Genomic DNA, 20,255 nt, shown 5'->3' with positions numbered 1-20,255 from the left:
TTATGTTTACCCAGTTGTCCCCATTTAATTAGGAAAATACATTAAATATGAAACCAAAAATGGTCAGTCATTTATTTAGAGATATTAAACACTGAATGGGGTCAAATTGACCCCAAAGATAATAAGAGGATTAAACAAATTGTTCGGTGAAAAATCGAATTTCCCAAATTTCCCACCAACTTCAGATCCAAGTCCAAATTTTGCTTATTTTGTTTAGAATTGGAGCGGCAAGGCTAACACTGCTAACACTAGAACTCAATAGACACCCAAATAGTTTCTGTAGACTTTTCTCAAACTGAATCCATTTGAAACTGACCATCATTAAGGTTGCACAGATTTGTCGATGTGATTTAGGCTAAAAATGAACTAAATGTCTCCGTTACAGGCAGCCATCTTTCAGACACCACAGGGCTGATATTCACAAAGCGCCATATTCAGGACGGTCATTGTAGATCAGCATTCTGACTCCTGAGGTGGTTTGTGAATACAGACACTGTTGTCTAAAGTTGCTGCCCACAGTTTTGTTCCCCTTTTATAGCTCACAGTAAATCACTGTGTTCTAAACCACATTGACAAGTCTGTGCGACCTTAATGAAGACCTGGACGCAGTCTGAGTCTGAGTGGGTTAAAAGAAGTTTTGTTAATATATCTTAATAGAAGCAATTTGGGCTGTTTGGGTGACTATTGAGTTCTAGTGTTTGTTAGCTTTGCTGCTCCAGGTCTAAACAAAGCAACAATCTGGAACATGTCCCGGCTGATCGGCTACATCTGGAGTAAGTGAACCATTCCTTTAATAATGAGGCTAAAAGAGAGCGAGCTGCATGAGCTAAACGTTAGCAAACAGGCTAATCTGCTCCTCCAGTAATATTCACTGTTAGGCTTTGAATTGAAGTATTTGCTGAACAATTCTGTGAAACTGCAAAATAAATAGGCAGCATGCAATATAAAGTAAAAAATATATCATTTGAGTGTCTTATAAAATCCATATATGTTTTTAGTAAATCTGTTTAACGTTGACATATTAAACCCAGAATGGCAAATCAAATGTTTGGCACCATTAACTTTCTGCTAACATAAAACAGGAAATCTCACTGAGGTGCTAGTAGATATTAGTATCATCGTTGCGGGGGGTAAAAACAGTTTAGGCACCCCTTGTCAATTACAAGCGAACACACCTTCGGCCCCCCGGGACAAAAAGTTGCTTTAAGCAAGCTGCATTTCTTGGCAGCAGATTGGTCCATTGTGTTCATTATTAATCCTAACTTAAATTATTTATTGAAAGTTGGGGTATTTCATCGTGTTTTATGTTGTTGCTGTTTTATAAAAGCAATACAGACTTCAGGCTGTGTTACAATGACTTAACCGTGGCAAAGGGTTAGGGTTAGGTTAGGGTTACTCCACTTCACATTGTGCCTAACAACCTCCCTTACCTGTGACATCACAGTAACGCACAGCCTCTTCAGGCTTATTGCTTAAGTAAATGCTAGTTGTAGGCCAGAATGCCAGAACGAGGTATTTAGAACAGTGTTTGTGAGATGCTGTGATTTTTAAAGCACTATATGTGTGAGTGTTGTGGAGGTTTCGGTCAAATCATGATCACACGCACAGTATTTCATCACGCTGAAGTCAGCGCAGCGTGTGCTGAGAGAATGAGGCTGAGATTAAGGAAAGTATTTTGGCTGCTCCTCTATCAGTGTGTGTGTACTGGAGGTTTGCTGTTTTGAATCAGGTTGCATAACGTGGTTTGTTTTTCCCCTTTTTCACTCGTTTTCATTCTTTTCCAGCACATTCAGCAGCACATGCTTCATAATCAGGAGCGTGTCACGCTGCAGAGGTTTTCAAATCAACCAGAGCATCAATTATCCATAAATTCACCTGCATGAAACGATCAAAAATCAAAACAAAACAAAAAAAAAAACGTTCCGACGATTAAAGCATGTTCAAACAGCAGAACAAATGAAGTCCATTGTTTACACTTTGTGATGAAGTTTATTAATGGATCAAAGCAGTAAGGCACCAGTTACACAAACGAGCAGTTAATGAACAAACAACCTGCTTAAATGAGCAAATGACTCATCTGAGTCTTTTGATAGCAACACATTGAAGGATAGTGCCCTCTATGTGTTTACTTGTTACAAGGTTTTAATGTGTTATAGGTTTACAAACAGTATCCTTCAGATACATTGGCACCCTTTGTAAACATTAAAAGGAATGGTATTTTTACTTAGTTACATTTTTATAATTTACGCTAAGTTCCTAGTACTCTTTTTGGGTTAGAGGTGGTTCAGCTCTTGTTCTGCTTTACTGCTGCTCACACTTCTCAATTTGGAGCTTTGGCATTGTATTTTAGACCACAAAGAAAAGAATTAAGCTGCTAAAACATTGGTTTCTGTCCTGATAGATGATGGGTGCCTTAAAACGTTATACTGCAGTTCTATAAATTAATCAGTACTTAAGTTGTCTTTTCAGCAACTTAAGTATTGATTAACTGCACTAGCAACATTTTTACTGAAGGATGGGTTAAGGAAACTCTACCTGGCATTGCCTGGACATCAGTTTTTACTGAAAACATTAGTTTTAGAGTACATTTTAAAGCTTTTAATAGCTGTATTTGTTCGTCTTTCCCAAGGGTGCCAATAATTCTGGAGAGCGCTGTCTATCAAGACTTAAATATGTTCTTTCATGGCTAATGTTGCTAGGTCAGACAAGCTTTACAGAACACAGGTAAAAATCCCATTCAACCTAATGAGAAACTGTAGAACAGACTCGGTTTATATCACAATACCTACATTTAGAGTCGGTTATTCATTCAGCCTAATGAGAAACTGTAGAACAGACTCAGTTTATATCACAATACCTACATTTAGAGTCAGTTATTCATTCAGCCTAATGAGAAACTGTAGAACAGACTCGGTTTATATCACAATACCTACATTTAGAGTCGGTTATTCATTCAGCCTAATGAGAAACTGTAGAACAGACACAGTTTATATCACAATACCTACATTTAGAGTCAGTTATTCATTCAGCCTAATGAGAAACTGTAGAACAGACTCAGTTTATATCACAATACCTACATTTAGAGTCAGTTATTCATTCAGCCTAATGAGAAACTGTAGAACAGACTCAGTTTATATCACAATACCTACATTTAGAGTCGGTTATTCATTCAGCCTAATGAGAAACTGTAGAACAGACTCAGTTTATATCACAATACCTACATTTAGAGCGGTTATTCATTCAGTCTAATGAGAAACTGTAGAACACACCTCATTATGTTGAGTGGGATTTTTAATGGGATCTCACAACAGTAGCTATGAAAGAACACATTTGAGGAACCTGGGTCAAATAGGTCAATTCTTGCCTTACTACTGATCTTTTAAACTTTATAACAAAGTCTGGGGGTCTTTAGATCTCAGTGACCATAATGTGATTGCAGTGTGAGCTCTAATCAGGCGAGATCTCTGATTGAGAACGTTGTTTACTGAAGGTATTGATGTTAAAACAGTTTTATTTGTCTTGCAGATCTATTGCAGAGCACACAGCGCACTGCTCGGCCAAGTACGTGTCTCTTTATAACAACATCCCTCCCTCCACACACACCTCTACACTCGCGCACACAGGCTTGTTTGTAATGCCTGGTCACATTGGGTTATACATATGCACTGTGTGTATATATATGATAAATATGGAGCCTATTGTTATCCTTACATACAGATTTATATATATGTATCTGTATGTAAAAATAACAATAGGCTCCATATATATTATGTATTTATGTATCTATACTATATGTTATAATAATAATACCCCATATATACATGTAAGTATCAATTTGTAATAGTAATAGGTCTTAATTATATATATGTGTGTGTGTGTGTGTGTGTGTGTATATATATATATATATATATATATATATATATATATATATATATATATATATATATATATATATAAAATAGGCCCCATGTAAATTACACATTGCTGCTGTCGGAACAAAACCTCGTATGTCCAAAATGAAAACTTTACAGGAGCACCAAAAAAACATACTTTACTTTTAATGTAAGTAATTTTGGGACATTTCTTTTCGTCCTATAATCATGAAATGTACACAGAGTGTAAAGGGTAACAGGCATTTTCAAACAAGGTAAAAAACTGAAAAACTACAAAAATGGAGATTTTGTTCCAAAGGCAATTTCCAATTCATATATATATATATATATATATATATATATATATATAATAAATATGGAGCCTATTGTTATCCTTACATACAGATTTATATATATGTATCTGTGTGTAAAAATAACAATAGGCTCCATATATATTATGTATGTATGTATCTATACTATATGTTATAATAATAATACCCCATATATACATGTAAGTATCAATTTGTAATAGTAATAGGTCTTAATATATATATATATATATATATATATATATATATATATATATATATATATGTATGTATTACGTATATTGCTGTTGGAAAAAAAAACACATTTTTCAGTTTTTGATATAATTTGAAAATGCCTGTTTCCCTTTACATTGTATGTAAATTTCATGATGAATTATAGAAATAAGTCTGGTTCCATTGACTTCCATTAAAAGTAAAGTGTGTTTTTTCCTTCTCCTGTAAAGTTACCGTTTTGGAGATACGAGGTTTTGTTCCGATAGCAGGGATATGTAGTATTATATGTGTTATATAAGTATTATAATTGTTTTTCTCTTGAAGTCAGAGCATTTTATGTCCTACAAAACACATTGTGCTTCCATCTATCTTTATATCTCCTCTCTGTCCTCTGAGGCTTCGGGAACATCCTGATACAGCGGAAGCTGAGGGAGGCAGTAGTGTCTGTGTCTGACGTATAATATATAGGGCTATATATAGTGTAAGCTGTAATGAACTGGGTTTCCAAACTTAGATTAAGTGTAGTTTCAGAAAGTGTGTTTGTCCATACTGAGTAAAGACAGGGGGCTTGTTGAACCAGTGACCAAACGGGACGACTCACTGCTGAAAATCCCTTCTGATCTGTACCAGGCTTAATCTGGGTCAGTTAAACCAGTCCAGAGTGTGCTAATGTCCTGCATCTCGTGTAAAAATGCCACTTCCCTACAACATACAAGTATGTATCAGCAATAAGAAATATTAAGCCTCGCGCTTTTTGACCTAAGTATTAATAAATGCATGTAACATAATGGAAGAAGGTGTTCTGAATGTTACATATTAAGTAAGGACCTTTGGTGTCACCATGTGATGTAAAGGTGTTGTTTACATAGTAAAGTGCTCTATATTGCTGTATAATGTTCCACACAGTCATTCTGACAGACTGTAATACACTACAGGAAGTGTAGGGGGCGATATGGCTTCTACTGTTTCATTTAAAAAGCTCTATAATGAGAGTGTCTTGTGTGGAAACCACAGTCATCATAACTGGGCATCTGGGTGCATCTTATCAGACTAAAGTGGGCGGGGCTTATGATATGAAATATGTGGTATATGAATATCAGATGTCAGTATTGGCAGATACTCAGTAATAATGAATAGTAATAAAATTATGTCTGTTATCATTTAAATGAAAACAGACCGCAGACTCCAGAGCGTGCATGCAAAGTTTTACCTGAGCCGACTTGAGGGTACTCCAGTGTACCCCCGAGAGTAACAGGAGACGGCCTGGGTGGGGCTTCAGCCAGTCACATCAACGCAGAAAATGAAGGAGGAACTAAATCGCACATCCAGAGCTGCACAGTCCAGCTCTAAGATTATCAATAAAAGCTGTGTCCCAATTCAGGGGCTGCATCCTCCGAAGGACGCAGTCTACAAAGGCGTGTCCTTCAAAGGCTGCGTAGACCCGTGAAGGCTGAACTGAAATGGTTCAGCAGACGGTCTGCTCTACGGCAGATTTCCATGTTTGCGTCACAGCACCGCTGTTCCCGCCCTCACCACTCCATCATTAAACGCTGCTCCGGTCAAGTTCTTTTAAAGTTCTTTAAACATGGCCGCCATGTTCTCGAATCCTCGCCGGCACCCAGTGAACCTCGGGATATGTTGGCTGGTGAAGGATCCACCCGTCGGATCCTTGAAGGAGCCTTCGGAATGGGACAGCCTAGTCGCACCGCTGAGTCGGCCTTCAAATGCAGCCTCCGAAGGACGCAGCCCCTGAATTGGGACACAGCTAATGTCATTGATTTGTAATATTTCCATTGTCGATTTTTAAGTCACATTTCAAAGAGACGTCCAACCCAGAGTGCGTTAACGACTCAACCTGAAGAGGGCAGTGTTTCACTTACATTGTGAGCAGATAGCGAAAGAAAAAGAACCAAGTCTGGGAGCATTTTCTTAAAACGAAGGATAAAGAAGTCAGATACAGCATATCGTTGTTGTCGGATCAAAACCTCACATCTCCATATTGAGAACTTTACAGGAGAAAGAAAAACACACTCTACTTTCAATGTAAGTGAATGGAACCAGACTTCCCCCCCTCCCAAGTCATTTTGGGTCATTTCTTTTGGTCCATTCATCATTAAATTTACATACAATATATAGAATCACAGGCATTTTCAAATTATGTCAAAAACTGAAAAATACGAGGTTTTGTTCCGACAGCAATATTTATCATATCACTTATTTTTAGCTATTGTTTATTCGTTACTGTAGCTGGAACTGAGGGGCTTAAACAAAGCGCCATGCTTTTTTCCATAGTGATGATCATCTCTTATTGAGCTCTTATTGAACAGAACCTCAGTTTATTATATTGTTACAACTCATTTAAGCCAGTTAATCGATTATTAACATGAATAAATATTCATGTTTTGCAGCTCTAATCGTAGGACAGCAGCCACCTGCAGTTGCTGCTTCTAAGCATATTGATCTCCACCTACAGACACACCCACAACCAACCAGCCCTGCATATCAGTGCTATTTTTAACGGAAACCCTTGTGCATGCGGCTGTGATTTGTGCTGAGTGTGGTAGGTAGTGAGCGTCCCGCGTTAGTGACGGCTCTGTGTGTGTGTGTGCGTAGGTGCTAAGGGTGGTCCGGAGCTGGACGATGAGGAGCTGGTGAGTCTGAGTAAGAGGCTGGTGGAGGACGCTGTGTTTCGCGCCGTGCAGCAGTACATGGAGGAAACGCAGCAGAACGGAGCGGCGCCCAAAGACGAGGCTCCGCCCCCTCTGACCACCAACAAATGACCACGTGACCTCTGAGCCGGACCCTCACCCACCCACCCCCCGGGCGGAGCGCTGGAGCCACGCCTCCTCCTCCCTGCCTCCGGGCGAGAGAGCGAGTGCCGCGGAGCGAGAGAGTGTGCAGGACTGGCGAGTGGAGGGAAAGAAGAGCGAGCTGGACTGGATCTGATGCTGGACTGCTCCCTGCGCAGCTTTCTGTCTTCGTACAAACGTTAAATCTGCAGCCGTCGCCAGTGTCCTGCCCGAGAGGGCCTTTCTGTTCTTTAATGTTTTTTATTGCTTAAAGTGATAGTTTGGGAGGAGAATCTAAATTTACCCCCCCCGTCTCACCCCAAACGGAATTGATGAGCTACGATATATTTAGTGTCTTAAGTTTGCTTCTTTCTGCCCAGGAGGTTAACGTAGCTAAGTAGTGGAAGCTTATAGCCCACCAATTAGCATGTAGCATACTGCATCATACTAAAACGTGCATCATACAGTGTCAGAAACCACCTGGACTGGGTTGCACCAGGTTTGCCTAAGTTTACACTTAAGTTTAGGGCGTATATCCGCTTATTCAGCCTTCATTGGTTTAGCCCCAATCCCAAATTTATGAGTGTTTTAGCACAGACTTTTTTGAGGCACAATGCAGGGCAGCCAATCAGAACCGATCTCATTTACATATATCAGTCTTAAAAGAACAGCGTAAGGAATGAAGAGAGATTGGGAAATGGTCGTTTGTTTTTGACATGTAAAATCACATACGTTATGGGTCGTTTGAGCTCCATGTGGTTTTTGGTGTGAAGATTTAGCAGTTAGCACCATGCTAATTGGTGGGGCATAAGCTTCCATTGCTTGTTAGCCACATTAGCCTCATAGCTCCAGTAACTAAAGAAGCAAACGTCAGACGCTTCGAACGTGCCTCGGCTGATGGGCTACTTTTGGCGAAAGGGAGGAAACCGGGTGAACTTGGTTCGTTGCTGAATTATCACTTTATTGATTGATTGGACAGAGAGCGAGTGAGGGGAAAGGGATAGAGAAAGAGACGAGGAGATGGTGGTTTCACTTCACAGCACCTTGAGTGAATACGATGAACAGATGATCCCACACACACACACACACACACACACACACACACACACACAGTGCTAAACTCTACTAGCGTCTGGGCTCTTGCTGGAGGCCAGTGCTGTTGCAAAGACAATCAAAGCTGCTTTCTCAGCACAAAATCAGTAAACATACAGTGAAAACTGAAAATGAACTGCATCTCTGAACCACTTCAGTCTCCAAAACCGGGACGATTACAGAACTGTGGACTTCTGCAGCTCCAAAGAAAATAAATGAATTCAGACTTTGTTACTTAATATATATGTGTTTGTGTTTGTGTGTATGTTTGTGTGTGTGTGTGTGCGTGTTACAGAACTTCTCGGCAGGTGAAAAGATCTGAATGTTGGCGATACATAGCTGTAAGTTGGAACAGCTTCTGGTCAAATGACATGTTTTGATTTTCCTAGTAAAACGTAACTGAACACATCCTCCACAGAGACTCTCGAATGTGAATTTTCCTGCAAAATTTAATGCACAATTTCTACTTATTTACTGAGTATAACACATTAGAAAAAGGATAAATGTGCCAAAACTTTTGCACAGGCCATGTTTTGTGTTTTATTATTTTTCCAATATGTACAATTCAGCAATTAAGCAGTAAGTGTTCATTAAAATGTGCAGTAGTGTGTCTCTGTAGAGGATGTGTTCACTTATTCACACTCAGAAAATCAATAACATGGAATTTGACCAAACATTTGCATACAACTAAATATATATTATATATATATTTTATAATTTTACTTCCTCCAAACATTATTTCTTGAGATAAGCTAAATTCCACTAGATAAAACAAAGATAAAAGTCTACAAATAAACTGAATAATCTTATAATATTCTTACAACTGTCTCATAATGATAACAATCTCATATATATTTAGAACGTTTTCTCTTGCCAGGATGTGACTGGATTGTGCGTGTGAACCTCTGGTGATGTTTGTCTGAAGCTGTTTTGATTGTGAAGGGTCGCTATGATGTTCTGAACCACTATACCCTGTTGATTTGTTTTGTTTTGTTTGTTTGTTTGTGTAGGCCGTGTTTATGATGCACGGCTGGTGGAGAGGATGCTGCGGTCAGAGAGAGTGTGTGTTCAGAGGCGCGTGAAGGACTTTAAGACACTATTAGAGCAACCAGCAGTCCGAGCACTCATCACACAGGAGCTGAGCCTCAGCAGCACAACAACAACACAACAACAATAAACAACCAACCTACAAACTGAACTCACACACAGACACACATTTCCTCACAAACACCTCCAGATTGGCCGATACACACATGGAGAAAACCTAACAAAACACTCCACGCTCATTTACAGATAAACACAGTGAAGACTATTGAGTAGGGATGCACAGTGATATCGGAATTTTATCCGTATCGTCAGATATTCGCTTTAATATAGTTATTGGTGTCAGACTGATGTTTAGATTTTAAGCAATTTGACCAATATTCCCAAATCAGATATCATGGGCCATCAATTCCTATATCAGATATCGGCGTCAGCCCACAATTCCTATATCTGATATTGGCGTCAGCCTGTAATTCCCATTTCAGATATTGGCATCAGCTGAGAATAGCCATATCGGATTTCAGTATTGGCCCATGATTCCCATATCAGATATCAGCATCAGCCTATAATTCCCATATCAGATATTGGCATCAGCCCATAATTCCCATATTGGAAATTGGCAGTAGCCCATAATTCCCATATTGGATATTGGCATCAGCCCATAATTCCCATATTGGAAATTGGCAGTAGCCCATAATTCCCATATTGGATATTGGCATCAGCCCATAATTCCCATATCGGATATTGGCATCAGCCCATAATTCCCATATTAGAAATCGGCATTAGCCCATAATTCCCATATTGGATATTGGCATTGGTTGGCAATTTTCTTACCTCAGCATAGGCCCACATTTTCCATGTTGGATCCCGGCATCGGCCCACAAGTCTAATATCGAATATCAGAATCAGCCCACAGTTCTCATCCTGGATATCGACCCACTGTCCTGTTATCAGATATCAGCATCAGCACACAGTTCTCATATCAGATGTCAGCACAAACCCACTATTCCCATGTTGAATATTGGCATCAGATGACAATTCCCAGATACTAATATTGGATTTAGCCCACAATTTCCATATTGGATATTGGCATCAGCACATTTTCGATATCAGAAGCAGCCGATTTGGGATATTGGCATCGGTGCGCAGTTCCCATATTGGATATCCACATCAGCCCACAAGTCCCATATCAGATAATAGCATCAGCCGACAATTTCCCACGTCGGATATTGCCATTGGTTGACAATTCCTGTATCAGGAATTTTGCATCATCCCGTATTATCAGTGCATAATTCCCATATTGGTGCATCCCTGCTTTAGACATTTAACTGGACACTCTGAAGCTTGTTGCTAACACACACACACACAAACACACTGAACAACAACCAGCAGCCTAGACGCTGATACAGACGCACGCTGGACAGAGAGACTTTTTAAAAAGGTTTATCTGATCATTTGTTTTTAAAGGAAGATATAATGAATTTGAGTTGACTTCAATGGGGAATAATGAGCTATATTAGCTGGATGAATTTGAGTTGAATCTACAATAAGTGGATGAATCTGATAGATTTTTTTCTTTGCGCTCTTTGTCTCCACTTCCAAAGTGACCTTAATCACCCCAGTCGAACAAAAGGATCTTCATGTTCCACCTTATGACACCTTTCTGTTTACTTCTTTTTATATTTTTGTGTTCAATGCTGCATCTCTTCACCAGATCCTTAAACCGAAGCTTCATTTTTTAAAGAAATTATGTTTGTGTCTGCTGTGGTGAACTTTCTGTTCGTCTACACACAACGAACGATATATTAAAAGCAAAATGAAACCAAGATGTCACCATCCCGCCACTTCCTTCACTGTTTCATCTTTTTCTCTTTTTTTTAATCTAAGAAATCCGTAGTATGTGATTTAACCGCAGACTCGCCGTGTGAGTCACTCTCTGTGGTAGGTGTGGGTGGGTTGGGGGTGTATTAATAAAGAGTTTCGGATTCTTTTTTTTAATCTTCTTTGTCTTGTATGGTGGTCTGTTCTATGTTTAGCGGCAGACGCCGGCTCCTCACGGTCATTCTGAGCTCACTCTGCCTCCTACACTCTGCCGGGTTTAATCTATTTTTCGCCCTGTCCTCCGAAGCGGCCGGTTCCGCTGCTGTTAAAATTATCTGCCAGAAAATGAATAAGCTCGAGTAAAGGCTGAACACGAGTGCTCCTTAGCACTTCTTAGACTGAACCATATCTAAACAAGGCAAGTTTATTTATATTTCATACACAAAGGTCATTTGAAATGCTTCACACCAGGAAAAGCAAAATATAAACAGCTGAAAGCTAGGAAGGAAAGATGAATTGAAAAGAAGTGCAAAGTCTAGATAAAAGTGCTTAAAGAAACACTTTGGGCAAAATTCAAATGCACTATATGGACAAAAGTATTGGGACACACCTCTTAATTATTGAATTCCGGTGTGTTGCTCAGTCTCATTGCCACAGGTGTATAAAATCAAGCAGCTAGCCATGCAGCCTGCCTTTACACACATTAGTGAAAGAATGGGTCTAAAGAGCTCAGTGAATTCCAGCGTGGTGCTGTAATAGGATGCCACCATTGCAGCAAGTCAGTTTGTGAAATTTCTTCCCTCCTAGTTATTCCAGGATCAACTGTGAGTGGTGTTACTGAAAAGAGGAAGCGTTTAGGAACCGCAGCAACTCAGCCACGAAGTGTCCAACCATGTAAAGTTACAGAGCGGGTCACTGAGTTCTGAGGAGCATAGAGCATAAAAGTCACCAACGCTCTGCTGATCAATAACTGCAGAGTTCAACCTCCTCTGGCATCAACATCAGCACAAACACTGAGCACCAGGAGCTTCATGGCAGGGTTTCCATGGCCGAGCAGCTGCACACAAGCCTTACATCACCAAGCACAATGCCCAGCGTCGGATGGAGTGGAGTAAAGCGCCGCCACTGGACTCTGGAGCAGTGGACACGTTTTCTGTGGAGTGACCAATCAGCTTCTCTATCTGTCAGTCTGATGGACGAGTCTGGGTTTGGCGAATGCCAGGAGAACGTTACCTGCCTGACTGCACTGTGCCAGCTGTAGAGTTTGGTGGAGGAGGGATGATGATATGGGGCTGTTTTTCAGGGGTTGGTCTAGAACCCTTAGTTCCAGTGAAGGGGAACCTTAATGCTTCAGCACCAAGACATTTTGGACAATTCTACACTTCCAACTCTGTGTGAACAGTTTGGGGAAGAACCTTTCCTGTTCCAGCATGACTGAGCCCCAGTGACCAAAGCAGCTCCATAAAGGCCAGGCTGGGTGAGTTTGGTGTGGAAGAACCTGACTGGCCCTCACAGAGCCCTGACCTCAACCCCATCAAACACCTTTGGGATGAATTAGTACGGAGATTGTGAGCCAGACCCTCTCGTCCAACATCAGTGTCTGACCTCAGAAACACTCTTCTGGATGAATGAGTGAAAATTCCCACAGACTCTCTCCAACATCTTGTAGAAGCTTCCCAGAAGAGTGGAAGCTGTTAGAGCTGCAAAGGGGGAGCAACTCCATATTAATGCCTATGGATTTAGAATGGGATTCATAAAAGCTCCTGTAGGTGTCCCAATAGTTTTGTCCATATAGTGTAGTCTACATCTGATGTAAACATGCCTACTTGGCTCCCGCAGTGGAGCTGCAGTAGTCTATGGTGGGATGAAACTACGGCTGCTTTGGAGGCGAACTGTTTAAAATGGTAATGCTGGCTTGGTTGTATTTATTAGCCTGTAGATTAATGGCTTGGCCAAGCAGTCATGATTGGGTGACACCACAGGGATTCCCAATTTCCCAGTGGTTCCATGATGTATTTGCATAACGCATGCTGGGTATTCTAATGAAGGAACACTGATGAAAGAAAACGAAAGGATAAAATCAGGAATTCTCTCAAACCAGTGAGGGATACTAATTACATATTACACAGTACTTTTTTCTGCCAAAATGCCTTTTAAGAGTCAAAAGTAAGTAAAGAAATAAGTTTCTTTAGTGTGGATGTAAATACAGCCAAATTTGAGGAAGGTTTAGGACGGCTGCTCAGGCCTACACACTTAAAAAGATGGTTCTTCAAGGGTTCTTTACTAAACAAAATGGTCCTATATAGAACCATGAACACTCAAAGAACTCTTTGCATGTTTAAAGGGTTCTTTGCACGGTGAACTCATTCTTCAGATTGATGGAGAACGTGCTGTAGATGGTTCTTCGTAAAACCTTTTTTGAAAAGTGTTCTTATATTGTTACAAGCTTGACATCCTAACAACAGAAGAACCTTTAAAATCATCTTCAGCACATTCCCCATCTATCCAGAGAACAAGATCATCATGCAAAGAAACCTTTAATCATGCAAGGGATTCTTTAAGTGTCCATGGTTCTATATAGAACCGTTTTCTTTACTGAAGAACCCTTGAAGAACAATCTGTACTTTATTTCTGAGTTTAGCCTCTAAAGTATACGCTGAATTAACTGACTAACTAAAAATCACATCAAAACACTGAACTATAATCAGACGCAGTATCTGATTATATCATCTTAGCGCTCAGCTCATAGGTGGTGTTGCCATAAATATAGTCAATACTGCAAAAACATTTTTTTTCCCTTTTAGTCCAATTATGCCACATTTTGTGGATTTATTTACCAAAAACAGTCAAAATTCATTTCTACATTACCATTTTACAGCCTCTCGTCATCTCTTTGAATTAAACAGGCTGTTTTTCTTACTGTGCCTTTAATGCTGATATATGTAAATGAGCTCTGTTCTGGCTCAAAAAGCAGCCCGGCCTGAAACACTCCTTATAACTTCAGCGTGAGTGGGCGGGGCTAAACTGCTATAGGCTGAATAGGAGGATGTATGTAAATGTGTTGTTTTTCGTGGCATCACAAAAACAAAGAATGCAAAATGGTCTGTTTTTGCAGCTCAGTTTCCATATATGGACTGTATGGACTGGGCAGTGAACGGCACTTTGAAACAATACAGTGTTTACATACTACATCAAACTGTTTTATGTTAAAAAAAAAGACATGGAAAATTCAGTTTTCCACAATATAGGCCAAAAAAGAGGCCTGGAGTCGCCTCGAGTGGAGTTGTGGAACTGTGTGTAGCCTTTATTGGTTGTTTTTATGGGCCATTAATATGGACACAAAGAAGAGCTGCAGGCAGTTTCTGTGTGTGCTGTGAATTAGCGCTCTGAAACTGAGCCCTAACATTAAATCTAAAAAAGAAAGAAAAGGCTTTAAAGAGCTCATATCGTACAGAATTGAACAGTCCTTACTTTTTGAACTAAAAGAGTTTGACGTATTATATAAACATTGCTGGCTTACAAAATGGACCATTCACTCAGCCACTGAAGATGAGCCTCCACTAAATTCCCAAACTGTCAGTTGGTCTGAGTGGAGCTGGAGAACGAACTGCCGGCTGTGCAGCGAGTGGGCGGAGTTCGTTACTCTGACGTAGCAACGAGCTGCTCGTTAAGGAACTATAATTTGGTGAAGGAACTGCGAACATTAAAACATATTAAACGCCGCGTTCACAGCCCAGTTTATTAATTTATTACTTTATTTATTTAACTGTTGTATTAAAGCAGTAGAACACTCGAGGAGTGTGTTATCACCAATAACATCATGGCTGTGTTGATCTACAGCCACCAAATCACAGCCGTGATGTTATTCCGCAATAACACACTCCCTCTGTGTTCTATTCCTTAAATGTCCACCTACTCAGCCAATAGCAGTTTTGTCCTGCCCATTCACTTGAATTCATAGTTCAAGTTATAAGGAGAGGAGTTATAAGTGTATTAGCTTGGACTGCTTTTCCACAGAGGCACAGCCAATCAGAGCAGATCATGTATTTGCATATATGAGTCTTAAAGGCACAGCAACAAAAGCAGCTTGTTTAATTCTAAGGGATAAAGAGAGGCTGGAAAATGAGAGAAATTCATATACAACACAAATATAGACGTTTTATTAACTATCCAGAACCACCAGTGAACTTACACGAGTCTTCTGAGTTTATATGGAATGTTGATGATGGTAAAATAGTAAAAAAAATCTAAATACATTTTACTTGGGCACTATTTTGCCTTACAACGCCCTGCATGTCTCCCTCCGCCATGAATGGATTAAAATGAATGGATTAACAAGACTTTTTAGGCCAAAACATTCATCAAAAAACTATCGTAAAACAGTGTCTCAGTCATCAGGCAGTGAATTCATAACCATTTCATGTAGCAACTTTCTGTGAAGGAGCTTTTAGAGGTGGACGTCTGGTTCCTATCACCACCACTGTGAACAGTTCCGACTGTAAGTTTCTCTAGAATAGAGCGTTTCACACCAAACCACTCTGAGTGACTTTATTGACATCTCAACCCTTTAATTATATGGAACTTTTGAAGAATTGGTGGAGTTCCCCTTTAAGATGCCAGCACACCTATTGCACGTATTTAGCACTTTATAACCAAGATTACCAGGTGAGCTGTAAAAGAGCGAAAACGTGAGCTGGGATTGGGTTCGGCAGGTTAACTCTTGGGCCACACGTGTCCCTCTGACTGCTGTTATCACGGTTTTATGTTCACACATGGCCAAAGAGTCCAGTCACACCTCTGTTCTTATCTGCTCTGTTGGGAGGATGCAGGAGAGAGGCCGTATATCACTAAGCAGTGTGCGCTGAACAGCCTGCCTATCTGTAAATTATAGCAGCTGTAAAATCACACTTTTTACAGGAGGTCAAAGTTCACTGTTTCTGCAGAATTCACCTCCAGCCCTCGCCTGGATCACCCGGCTCTGACATGCAAGGGTCTGTTTTATGGAGAACGTAGTGTTGTAAAAGCATGAGTGATGATAAAGTGCAGACCAGCTCCGCTCCCGGAACTTTTGTTTATAAGACTCAAATTGTAGTAAGTGCTGTCTGAATGGTGATAAAAACACACATATCCCAGAACACCACACTCTAAACTTTGTAACAGTTCAGGAGGGAAAAGGATTATTAGACAGAAACTCCTAGGCCTAAGAAATAAGTCAGCTTCTTATACGTGTGCTGGATTTTACTTCTCAAGTAGGTACAGGGTGATTCTAAAAGATTCATCCGATTTCATAGCGCCATATTTTTATAACCGTGAGGTGCCTAGGAACCAATCACAATCCAATGGTAAGAGGGGGTCATAGAGTTTCTGACTGTCAGTGGAAGACGGCTCCCTTCAGTCTGAGAGGAGATGAGACCCCTGAGCAGAAAGCGTTCTGCGTTCTCCACTTCAATAAGAGTGAATCCGTCATAACTGTGCAGTGTGATTTACGTCAGCAGTGAAGCTCCAACAGCTCAGAGCGTTCGTCGCTGGCTCCACAACACTGGATGATCTCCGAAATCGCACTGAAAGAGCCGTGAGTGCAGCGACACCCGACACGCTCAATCCAGTATGGGATGAGTTTGACTATGGTGTTGATGTTGTCTGTACAGCTGGAGGAGGTTCATACTGAGACCCTGTACAATTACATAATACACTTTATGCTCATTTAACCCATTTACAGTTTACTGTATTGTTCTGTAATGATTTACAAGTGAAATAAATCTTTTTGAAATGAATCTTTTTTAATCACCCTGTATTTGACCTGTAATGTTATTTAGTCCAGCAGTTCATCCTGTGTCACCTTTCAGAATCTTGCTAAATGAAGCACTGGGTCTCGATGGCTTGTTGTTTTGTCACAGTATTTCTACTGCAGAATCAATCAGTAAGTCCTACTGCTATCATGAGCCATAGACCTTTGATGGGAAATAATGAAAGCAGAGTTCATCATGTTTGTGAGTTTAGGCCATGCTGTCAACATAAGGTTGAAGTATGAGAAGAGACTGTATGATGGCAGGAGGGAAGAGAACACTAAAAAACATTACATTATTGGTTAATACACGTGTTGTGTGATGTAATAAGATGCTTTAGAGGCAAAAGTCTTAACATTTTGATGACAGATTAAGGGAAAAACTAGAGTTTTCTATTTTAATTGATAATATATGATATTATTGTGCTTAATATGACCAGCAACGTGAAATAATAGCTTTGCTGCAGGAACAACACTCTGCATCACTTTAATGGGAATGGGAGGGGATAAACTGCTAATGGGTGGGGCTAAACTGCTGTAGGCTGAATGGGAGGGGCTACACTGATGTAGGCTAATTGGGTGGGGCTAAACTGCTGTAGGCTGAATGGGTGGGGCTAAGATGCTGTATGCTGAATGGGAGGGGCTACACTGATGTAGGCTAATTGGGTGGGGCTAAACTGCTGTAGGCTGAATGGTGGGGCTAATCTGTTGTAGGCTTAATGGGTGGGGCTAAACTGCTGTAGGCTGAATGGGTGGGGCTAAACTGCTGTATGCTGAATGGGAGGGGCTAAGCTGCTGTATGCTGAATGGGAGGGGCTACACTGATGTAGGCTAATTGGGTGGGGCTGCTGTAGGCTGAATGGGGGGCAATCTGTTGTAGGCTTAATGGGTGGGGCTAAGCTGCTGTAGACTGAATGGGCAGGGCTTAACTACTGTAGGCCGAATGGGTGGGGCTTACCTGTTGTAAGATTAGTGGGTGGGGCTAAATTGCTATAGACTGAATGGGTGGGGCTAAATTGCGGTAAGCTGAATAATCAGTCATATAGATGCGACATCATAATCCTGAGTTCATAATGGCCGGTAGTAAACAATGTTTAGAAACCTTAACCATGTTTACATACTACCTAAACTAAAAAAAGCAAGGAAAATTCAGTTTTTGTCATAAAACCTTATAATAACCTTATAATAAAATTTTCCATGAATGTAAGAATGAACCTGTATTGCTATAAACGGTCTATACAGAAGAAAGAAGTCCAGGACCAAAGTCACTGCTTGCAGTTCTAAGAGCTAAATGCTGTCCGAGTGTTTATCCGGTTCCTCCGGCTGGAATCCCCGGGGGCTACAGTGCCCTAGTTCAGTGCGTTTGGGGTCCTTCACCTTGTCTGCAGATTCTGGTTCTTTTCTTCATTCATGGCTTTCAGAACCGTGGAATGAGGTTAGTTATGAATATTAATGCAGTTTTAAAGGGGATGTCAGGCCACCTGACTGCCCTTCACAGCTCTTAGTGGGAACACTTTGGGTAGCGTGTGCCAAAGGGGCCGATTCTAATTTTTTCCTTTTTTCAAATTTCACTTTGTGTAAACTGGAACAGAATAACATTGAGGAAATCTGCAAAATAAGCATTTGTTCATTATTAAACTGAGGCTGTCACAATTAATCAGTAACATCTGCATAACTCAGTGTGTGAGACGTAAACAGAGAGATTCAGAGTGGTTTGGTGTGAAATGGTTCAGATGTCTTTACAGTGGTGGTGATAGGAACCAGGGGTCGCCATGACTACAACACAAATATAGACATTTTATTTACTATCCAGAACCACCAGTGAACCTACACGAGTCTTCTGAGTCTATATGGAATGTTGATGATGGAAAATAGTGGAAAATCTGAAATAACAAGTTTTCTTTGGGGACTATTTTGCCTCACAGCTCCCTGCATATTATGTATCCCTCCACCATGAATGGAGTTTAAAGCCAAAATCTTCTCAAAACTATCATAAAACAGTGTCTCAGTCATCAGGCAGTGAATTCATAACCATTTCATGTAGTAACTTTCTGTGAGGGAGCTTTTAGAGGTGGACGTCTGGTTCCTATCACCACCACTGTGAACAGTTCTGACTCTAAGTTTCTCTAGAACAGAGCGTTTCACACCGAACCACTCTGACCGACTCTGTTTACATCTGAACCACTTAATTTTGTGGAAAATTTGAAAATCCCTATTAAAATGCATCTTCTTGATGAATCAGCTGTGAAATTGGCAGTAATGCATATTTTGAGTTGTTGCTGCTCTCTCACAGTACAAAGCAGATCCTGATGGACTCGATTATATGCATTTATATTGCACATTTGAATATCTTTTTAAAGTATTTATGAATCATTGAAAGGCTCTGCTTGGTTTGTTATTGTTCTATAAAGTCAATTTTTATGTTTGGCTCTTTAAAAATATTGTTATTACCAAAATACTCATCAAATAAACAGCAGATCACTAAACCACCCATGAAATTAACAGTGACAGGCCTACACACTACAAAAAGACACTTCTTCAGGGGTTCTTTAGCGAAAGGAATTGTTCTATTTAGAACCATGAGCTCTATATAGAACCATTTCATGCTCGGTAGTTCTTTGCGTGGTGAAACTGTTCTTCATATTGACTGAGAATGTGTTGTATATGGTTCTATACAGAACCTTTTTGGTAATGATTCTATGTGGCACCAAAAAGGGTTACACGCTTGATATTGTATCAACAGCAGAACCCTTTCTGATGCTATATAGAACCATATATAACACATTCTCTATCAATCTGAAGACTCATATCACCATTCAAAGAACTATTAAGCATGCAAATGGTTCTATATAGAACTCATGGTTCTAATTAGGTCCAGAACCCTTGAAGAACCATCTTTTTTAAGTGTTTGTTGATTAATGAACCTTCGTGGTCTCAGAAAATGGGCTGTTTGTGTGAACAGCATGCAGCGGTTTACAACATGAACAAACACTGTTTGCAAACCGTCCAATTACTGAGATATGCATCAGTGTATTCGTGCTTTCTCTGTTTATTTGGTGAAAAAACGTCCGTCTCCGTTCTCCTTAATGATCAGAACGCTGGAGGCAGTGTACGAACTCTGTTCTGTACCATCACAAAGAGCGGCAGCAGAGACAGACAGCTGTATGCCATCATTAGCCCGATTACACTGGACTGCAGTTAGGAAAACACAGTTTCACCGCTGTATCAACACACAGACGGACGTTCGGTCTTACTTACAACACGACTGTATAATTACACGTCCAAAAGCTTCCAGACAGCCATACAAATC

General features: G+C 40.3%; 1 protein-coding gene across 3 annotated transcripts in view; it reads left to right on the top strand.

Moving 5' to 3' along the window:
* The window catches only part of LOC118803712 (A-kinase anchor protein 7), a 58,944-nt gene extending 47,609 nt beyond the window's left edge, over positions 1 to 11,335 (top strand). Inside the window, exons 8-9 of one of the 3 annotated variants that reach the window (XM_036564195.1) lie at positions 3,526 to 3,561; positions 7,028 to 11,335. In XM_036564195.1, the coding sequence (XP_036420088.1) occupies positions 3,526 to 3,561; positions 7,028 to 7,194 (203 nt within the window). In that variant the 3' untranslated portion in view covers positions 7,195 to 11,335. The remainder of the gene's footprint in view (positions 1 to 3,525; positions 3,562 to 7,027) is intronic. The other 2 variants (XM_036564197.1, XM_036564196.1) reach the window with 2 other exon arrangements.
* The last annotated feature ends 8,920 nt before the right edge of the window (positions 11,336 to 20,255 follow it).

Source organism: Colossoma macropomum, unplaced genomic scaffold (genome assembly GCF_904425465.1).
Source record: "Colossoma macropomum unplaced genomic scaffold, Colossoma_macropomum, whole genome shotgun sequence".
NCBI classification, from domain to species: domain Eukaryota; kingdom Metazoa; phylum Chordata; class Actinopteri; order Characiformes; family Serrasalmidae; genus Colossoma; species Colossoma macropomum.
This window is presented reverse-complemented; position numbering and strand designations above follow the sequence as displayed.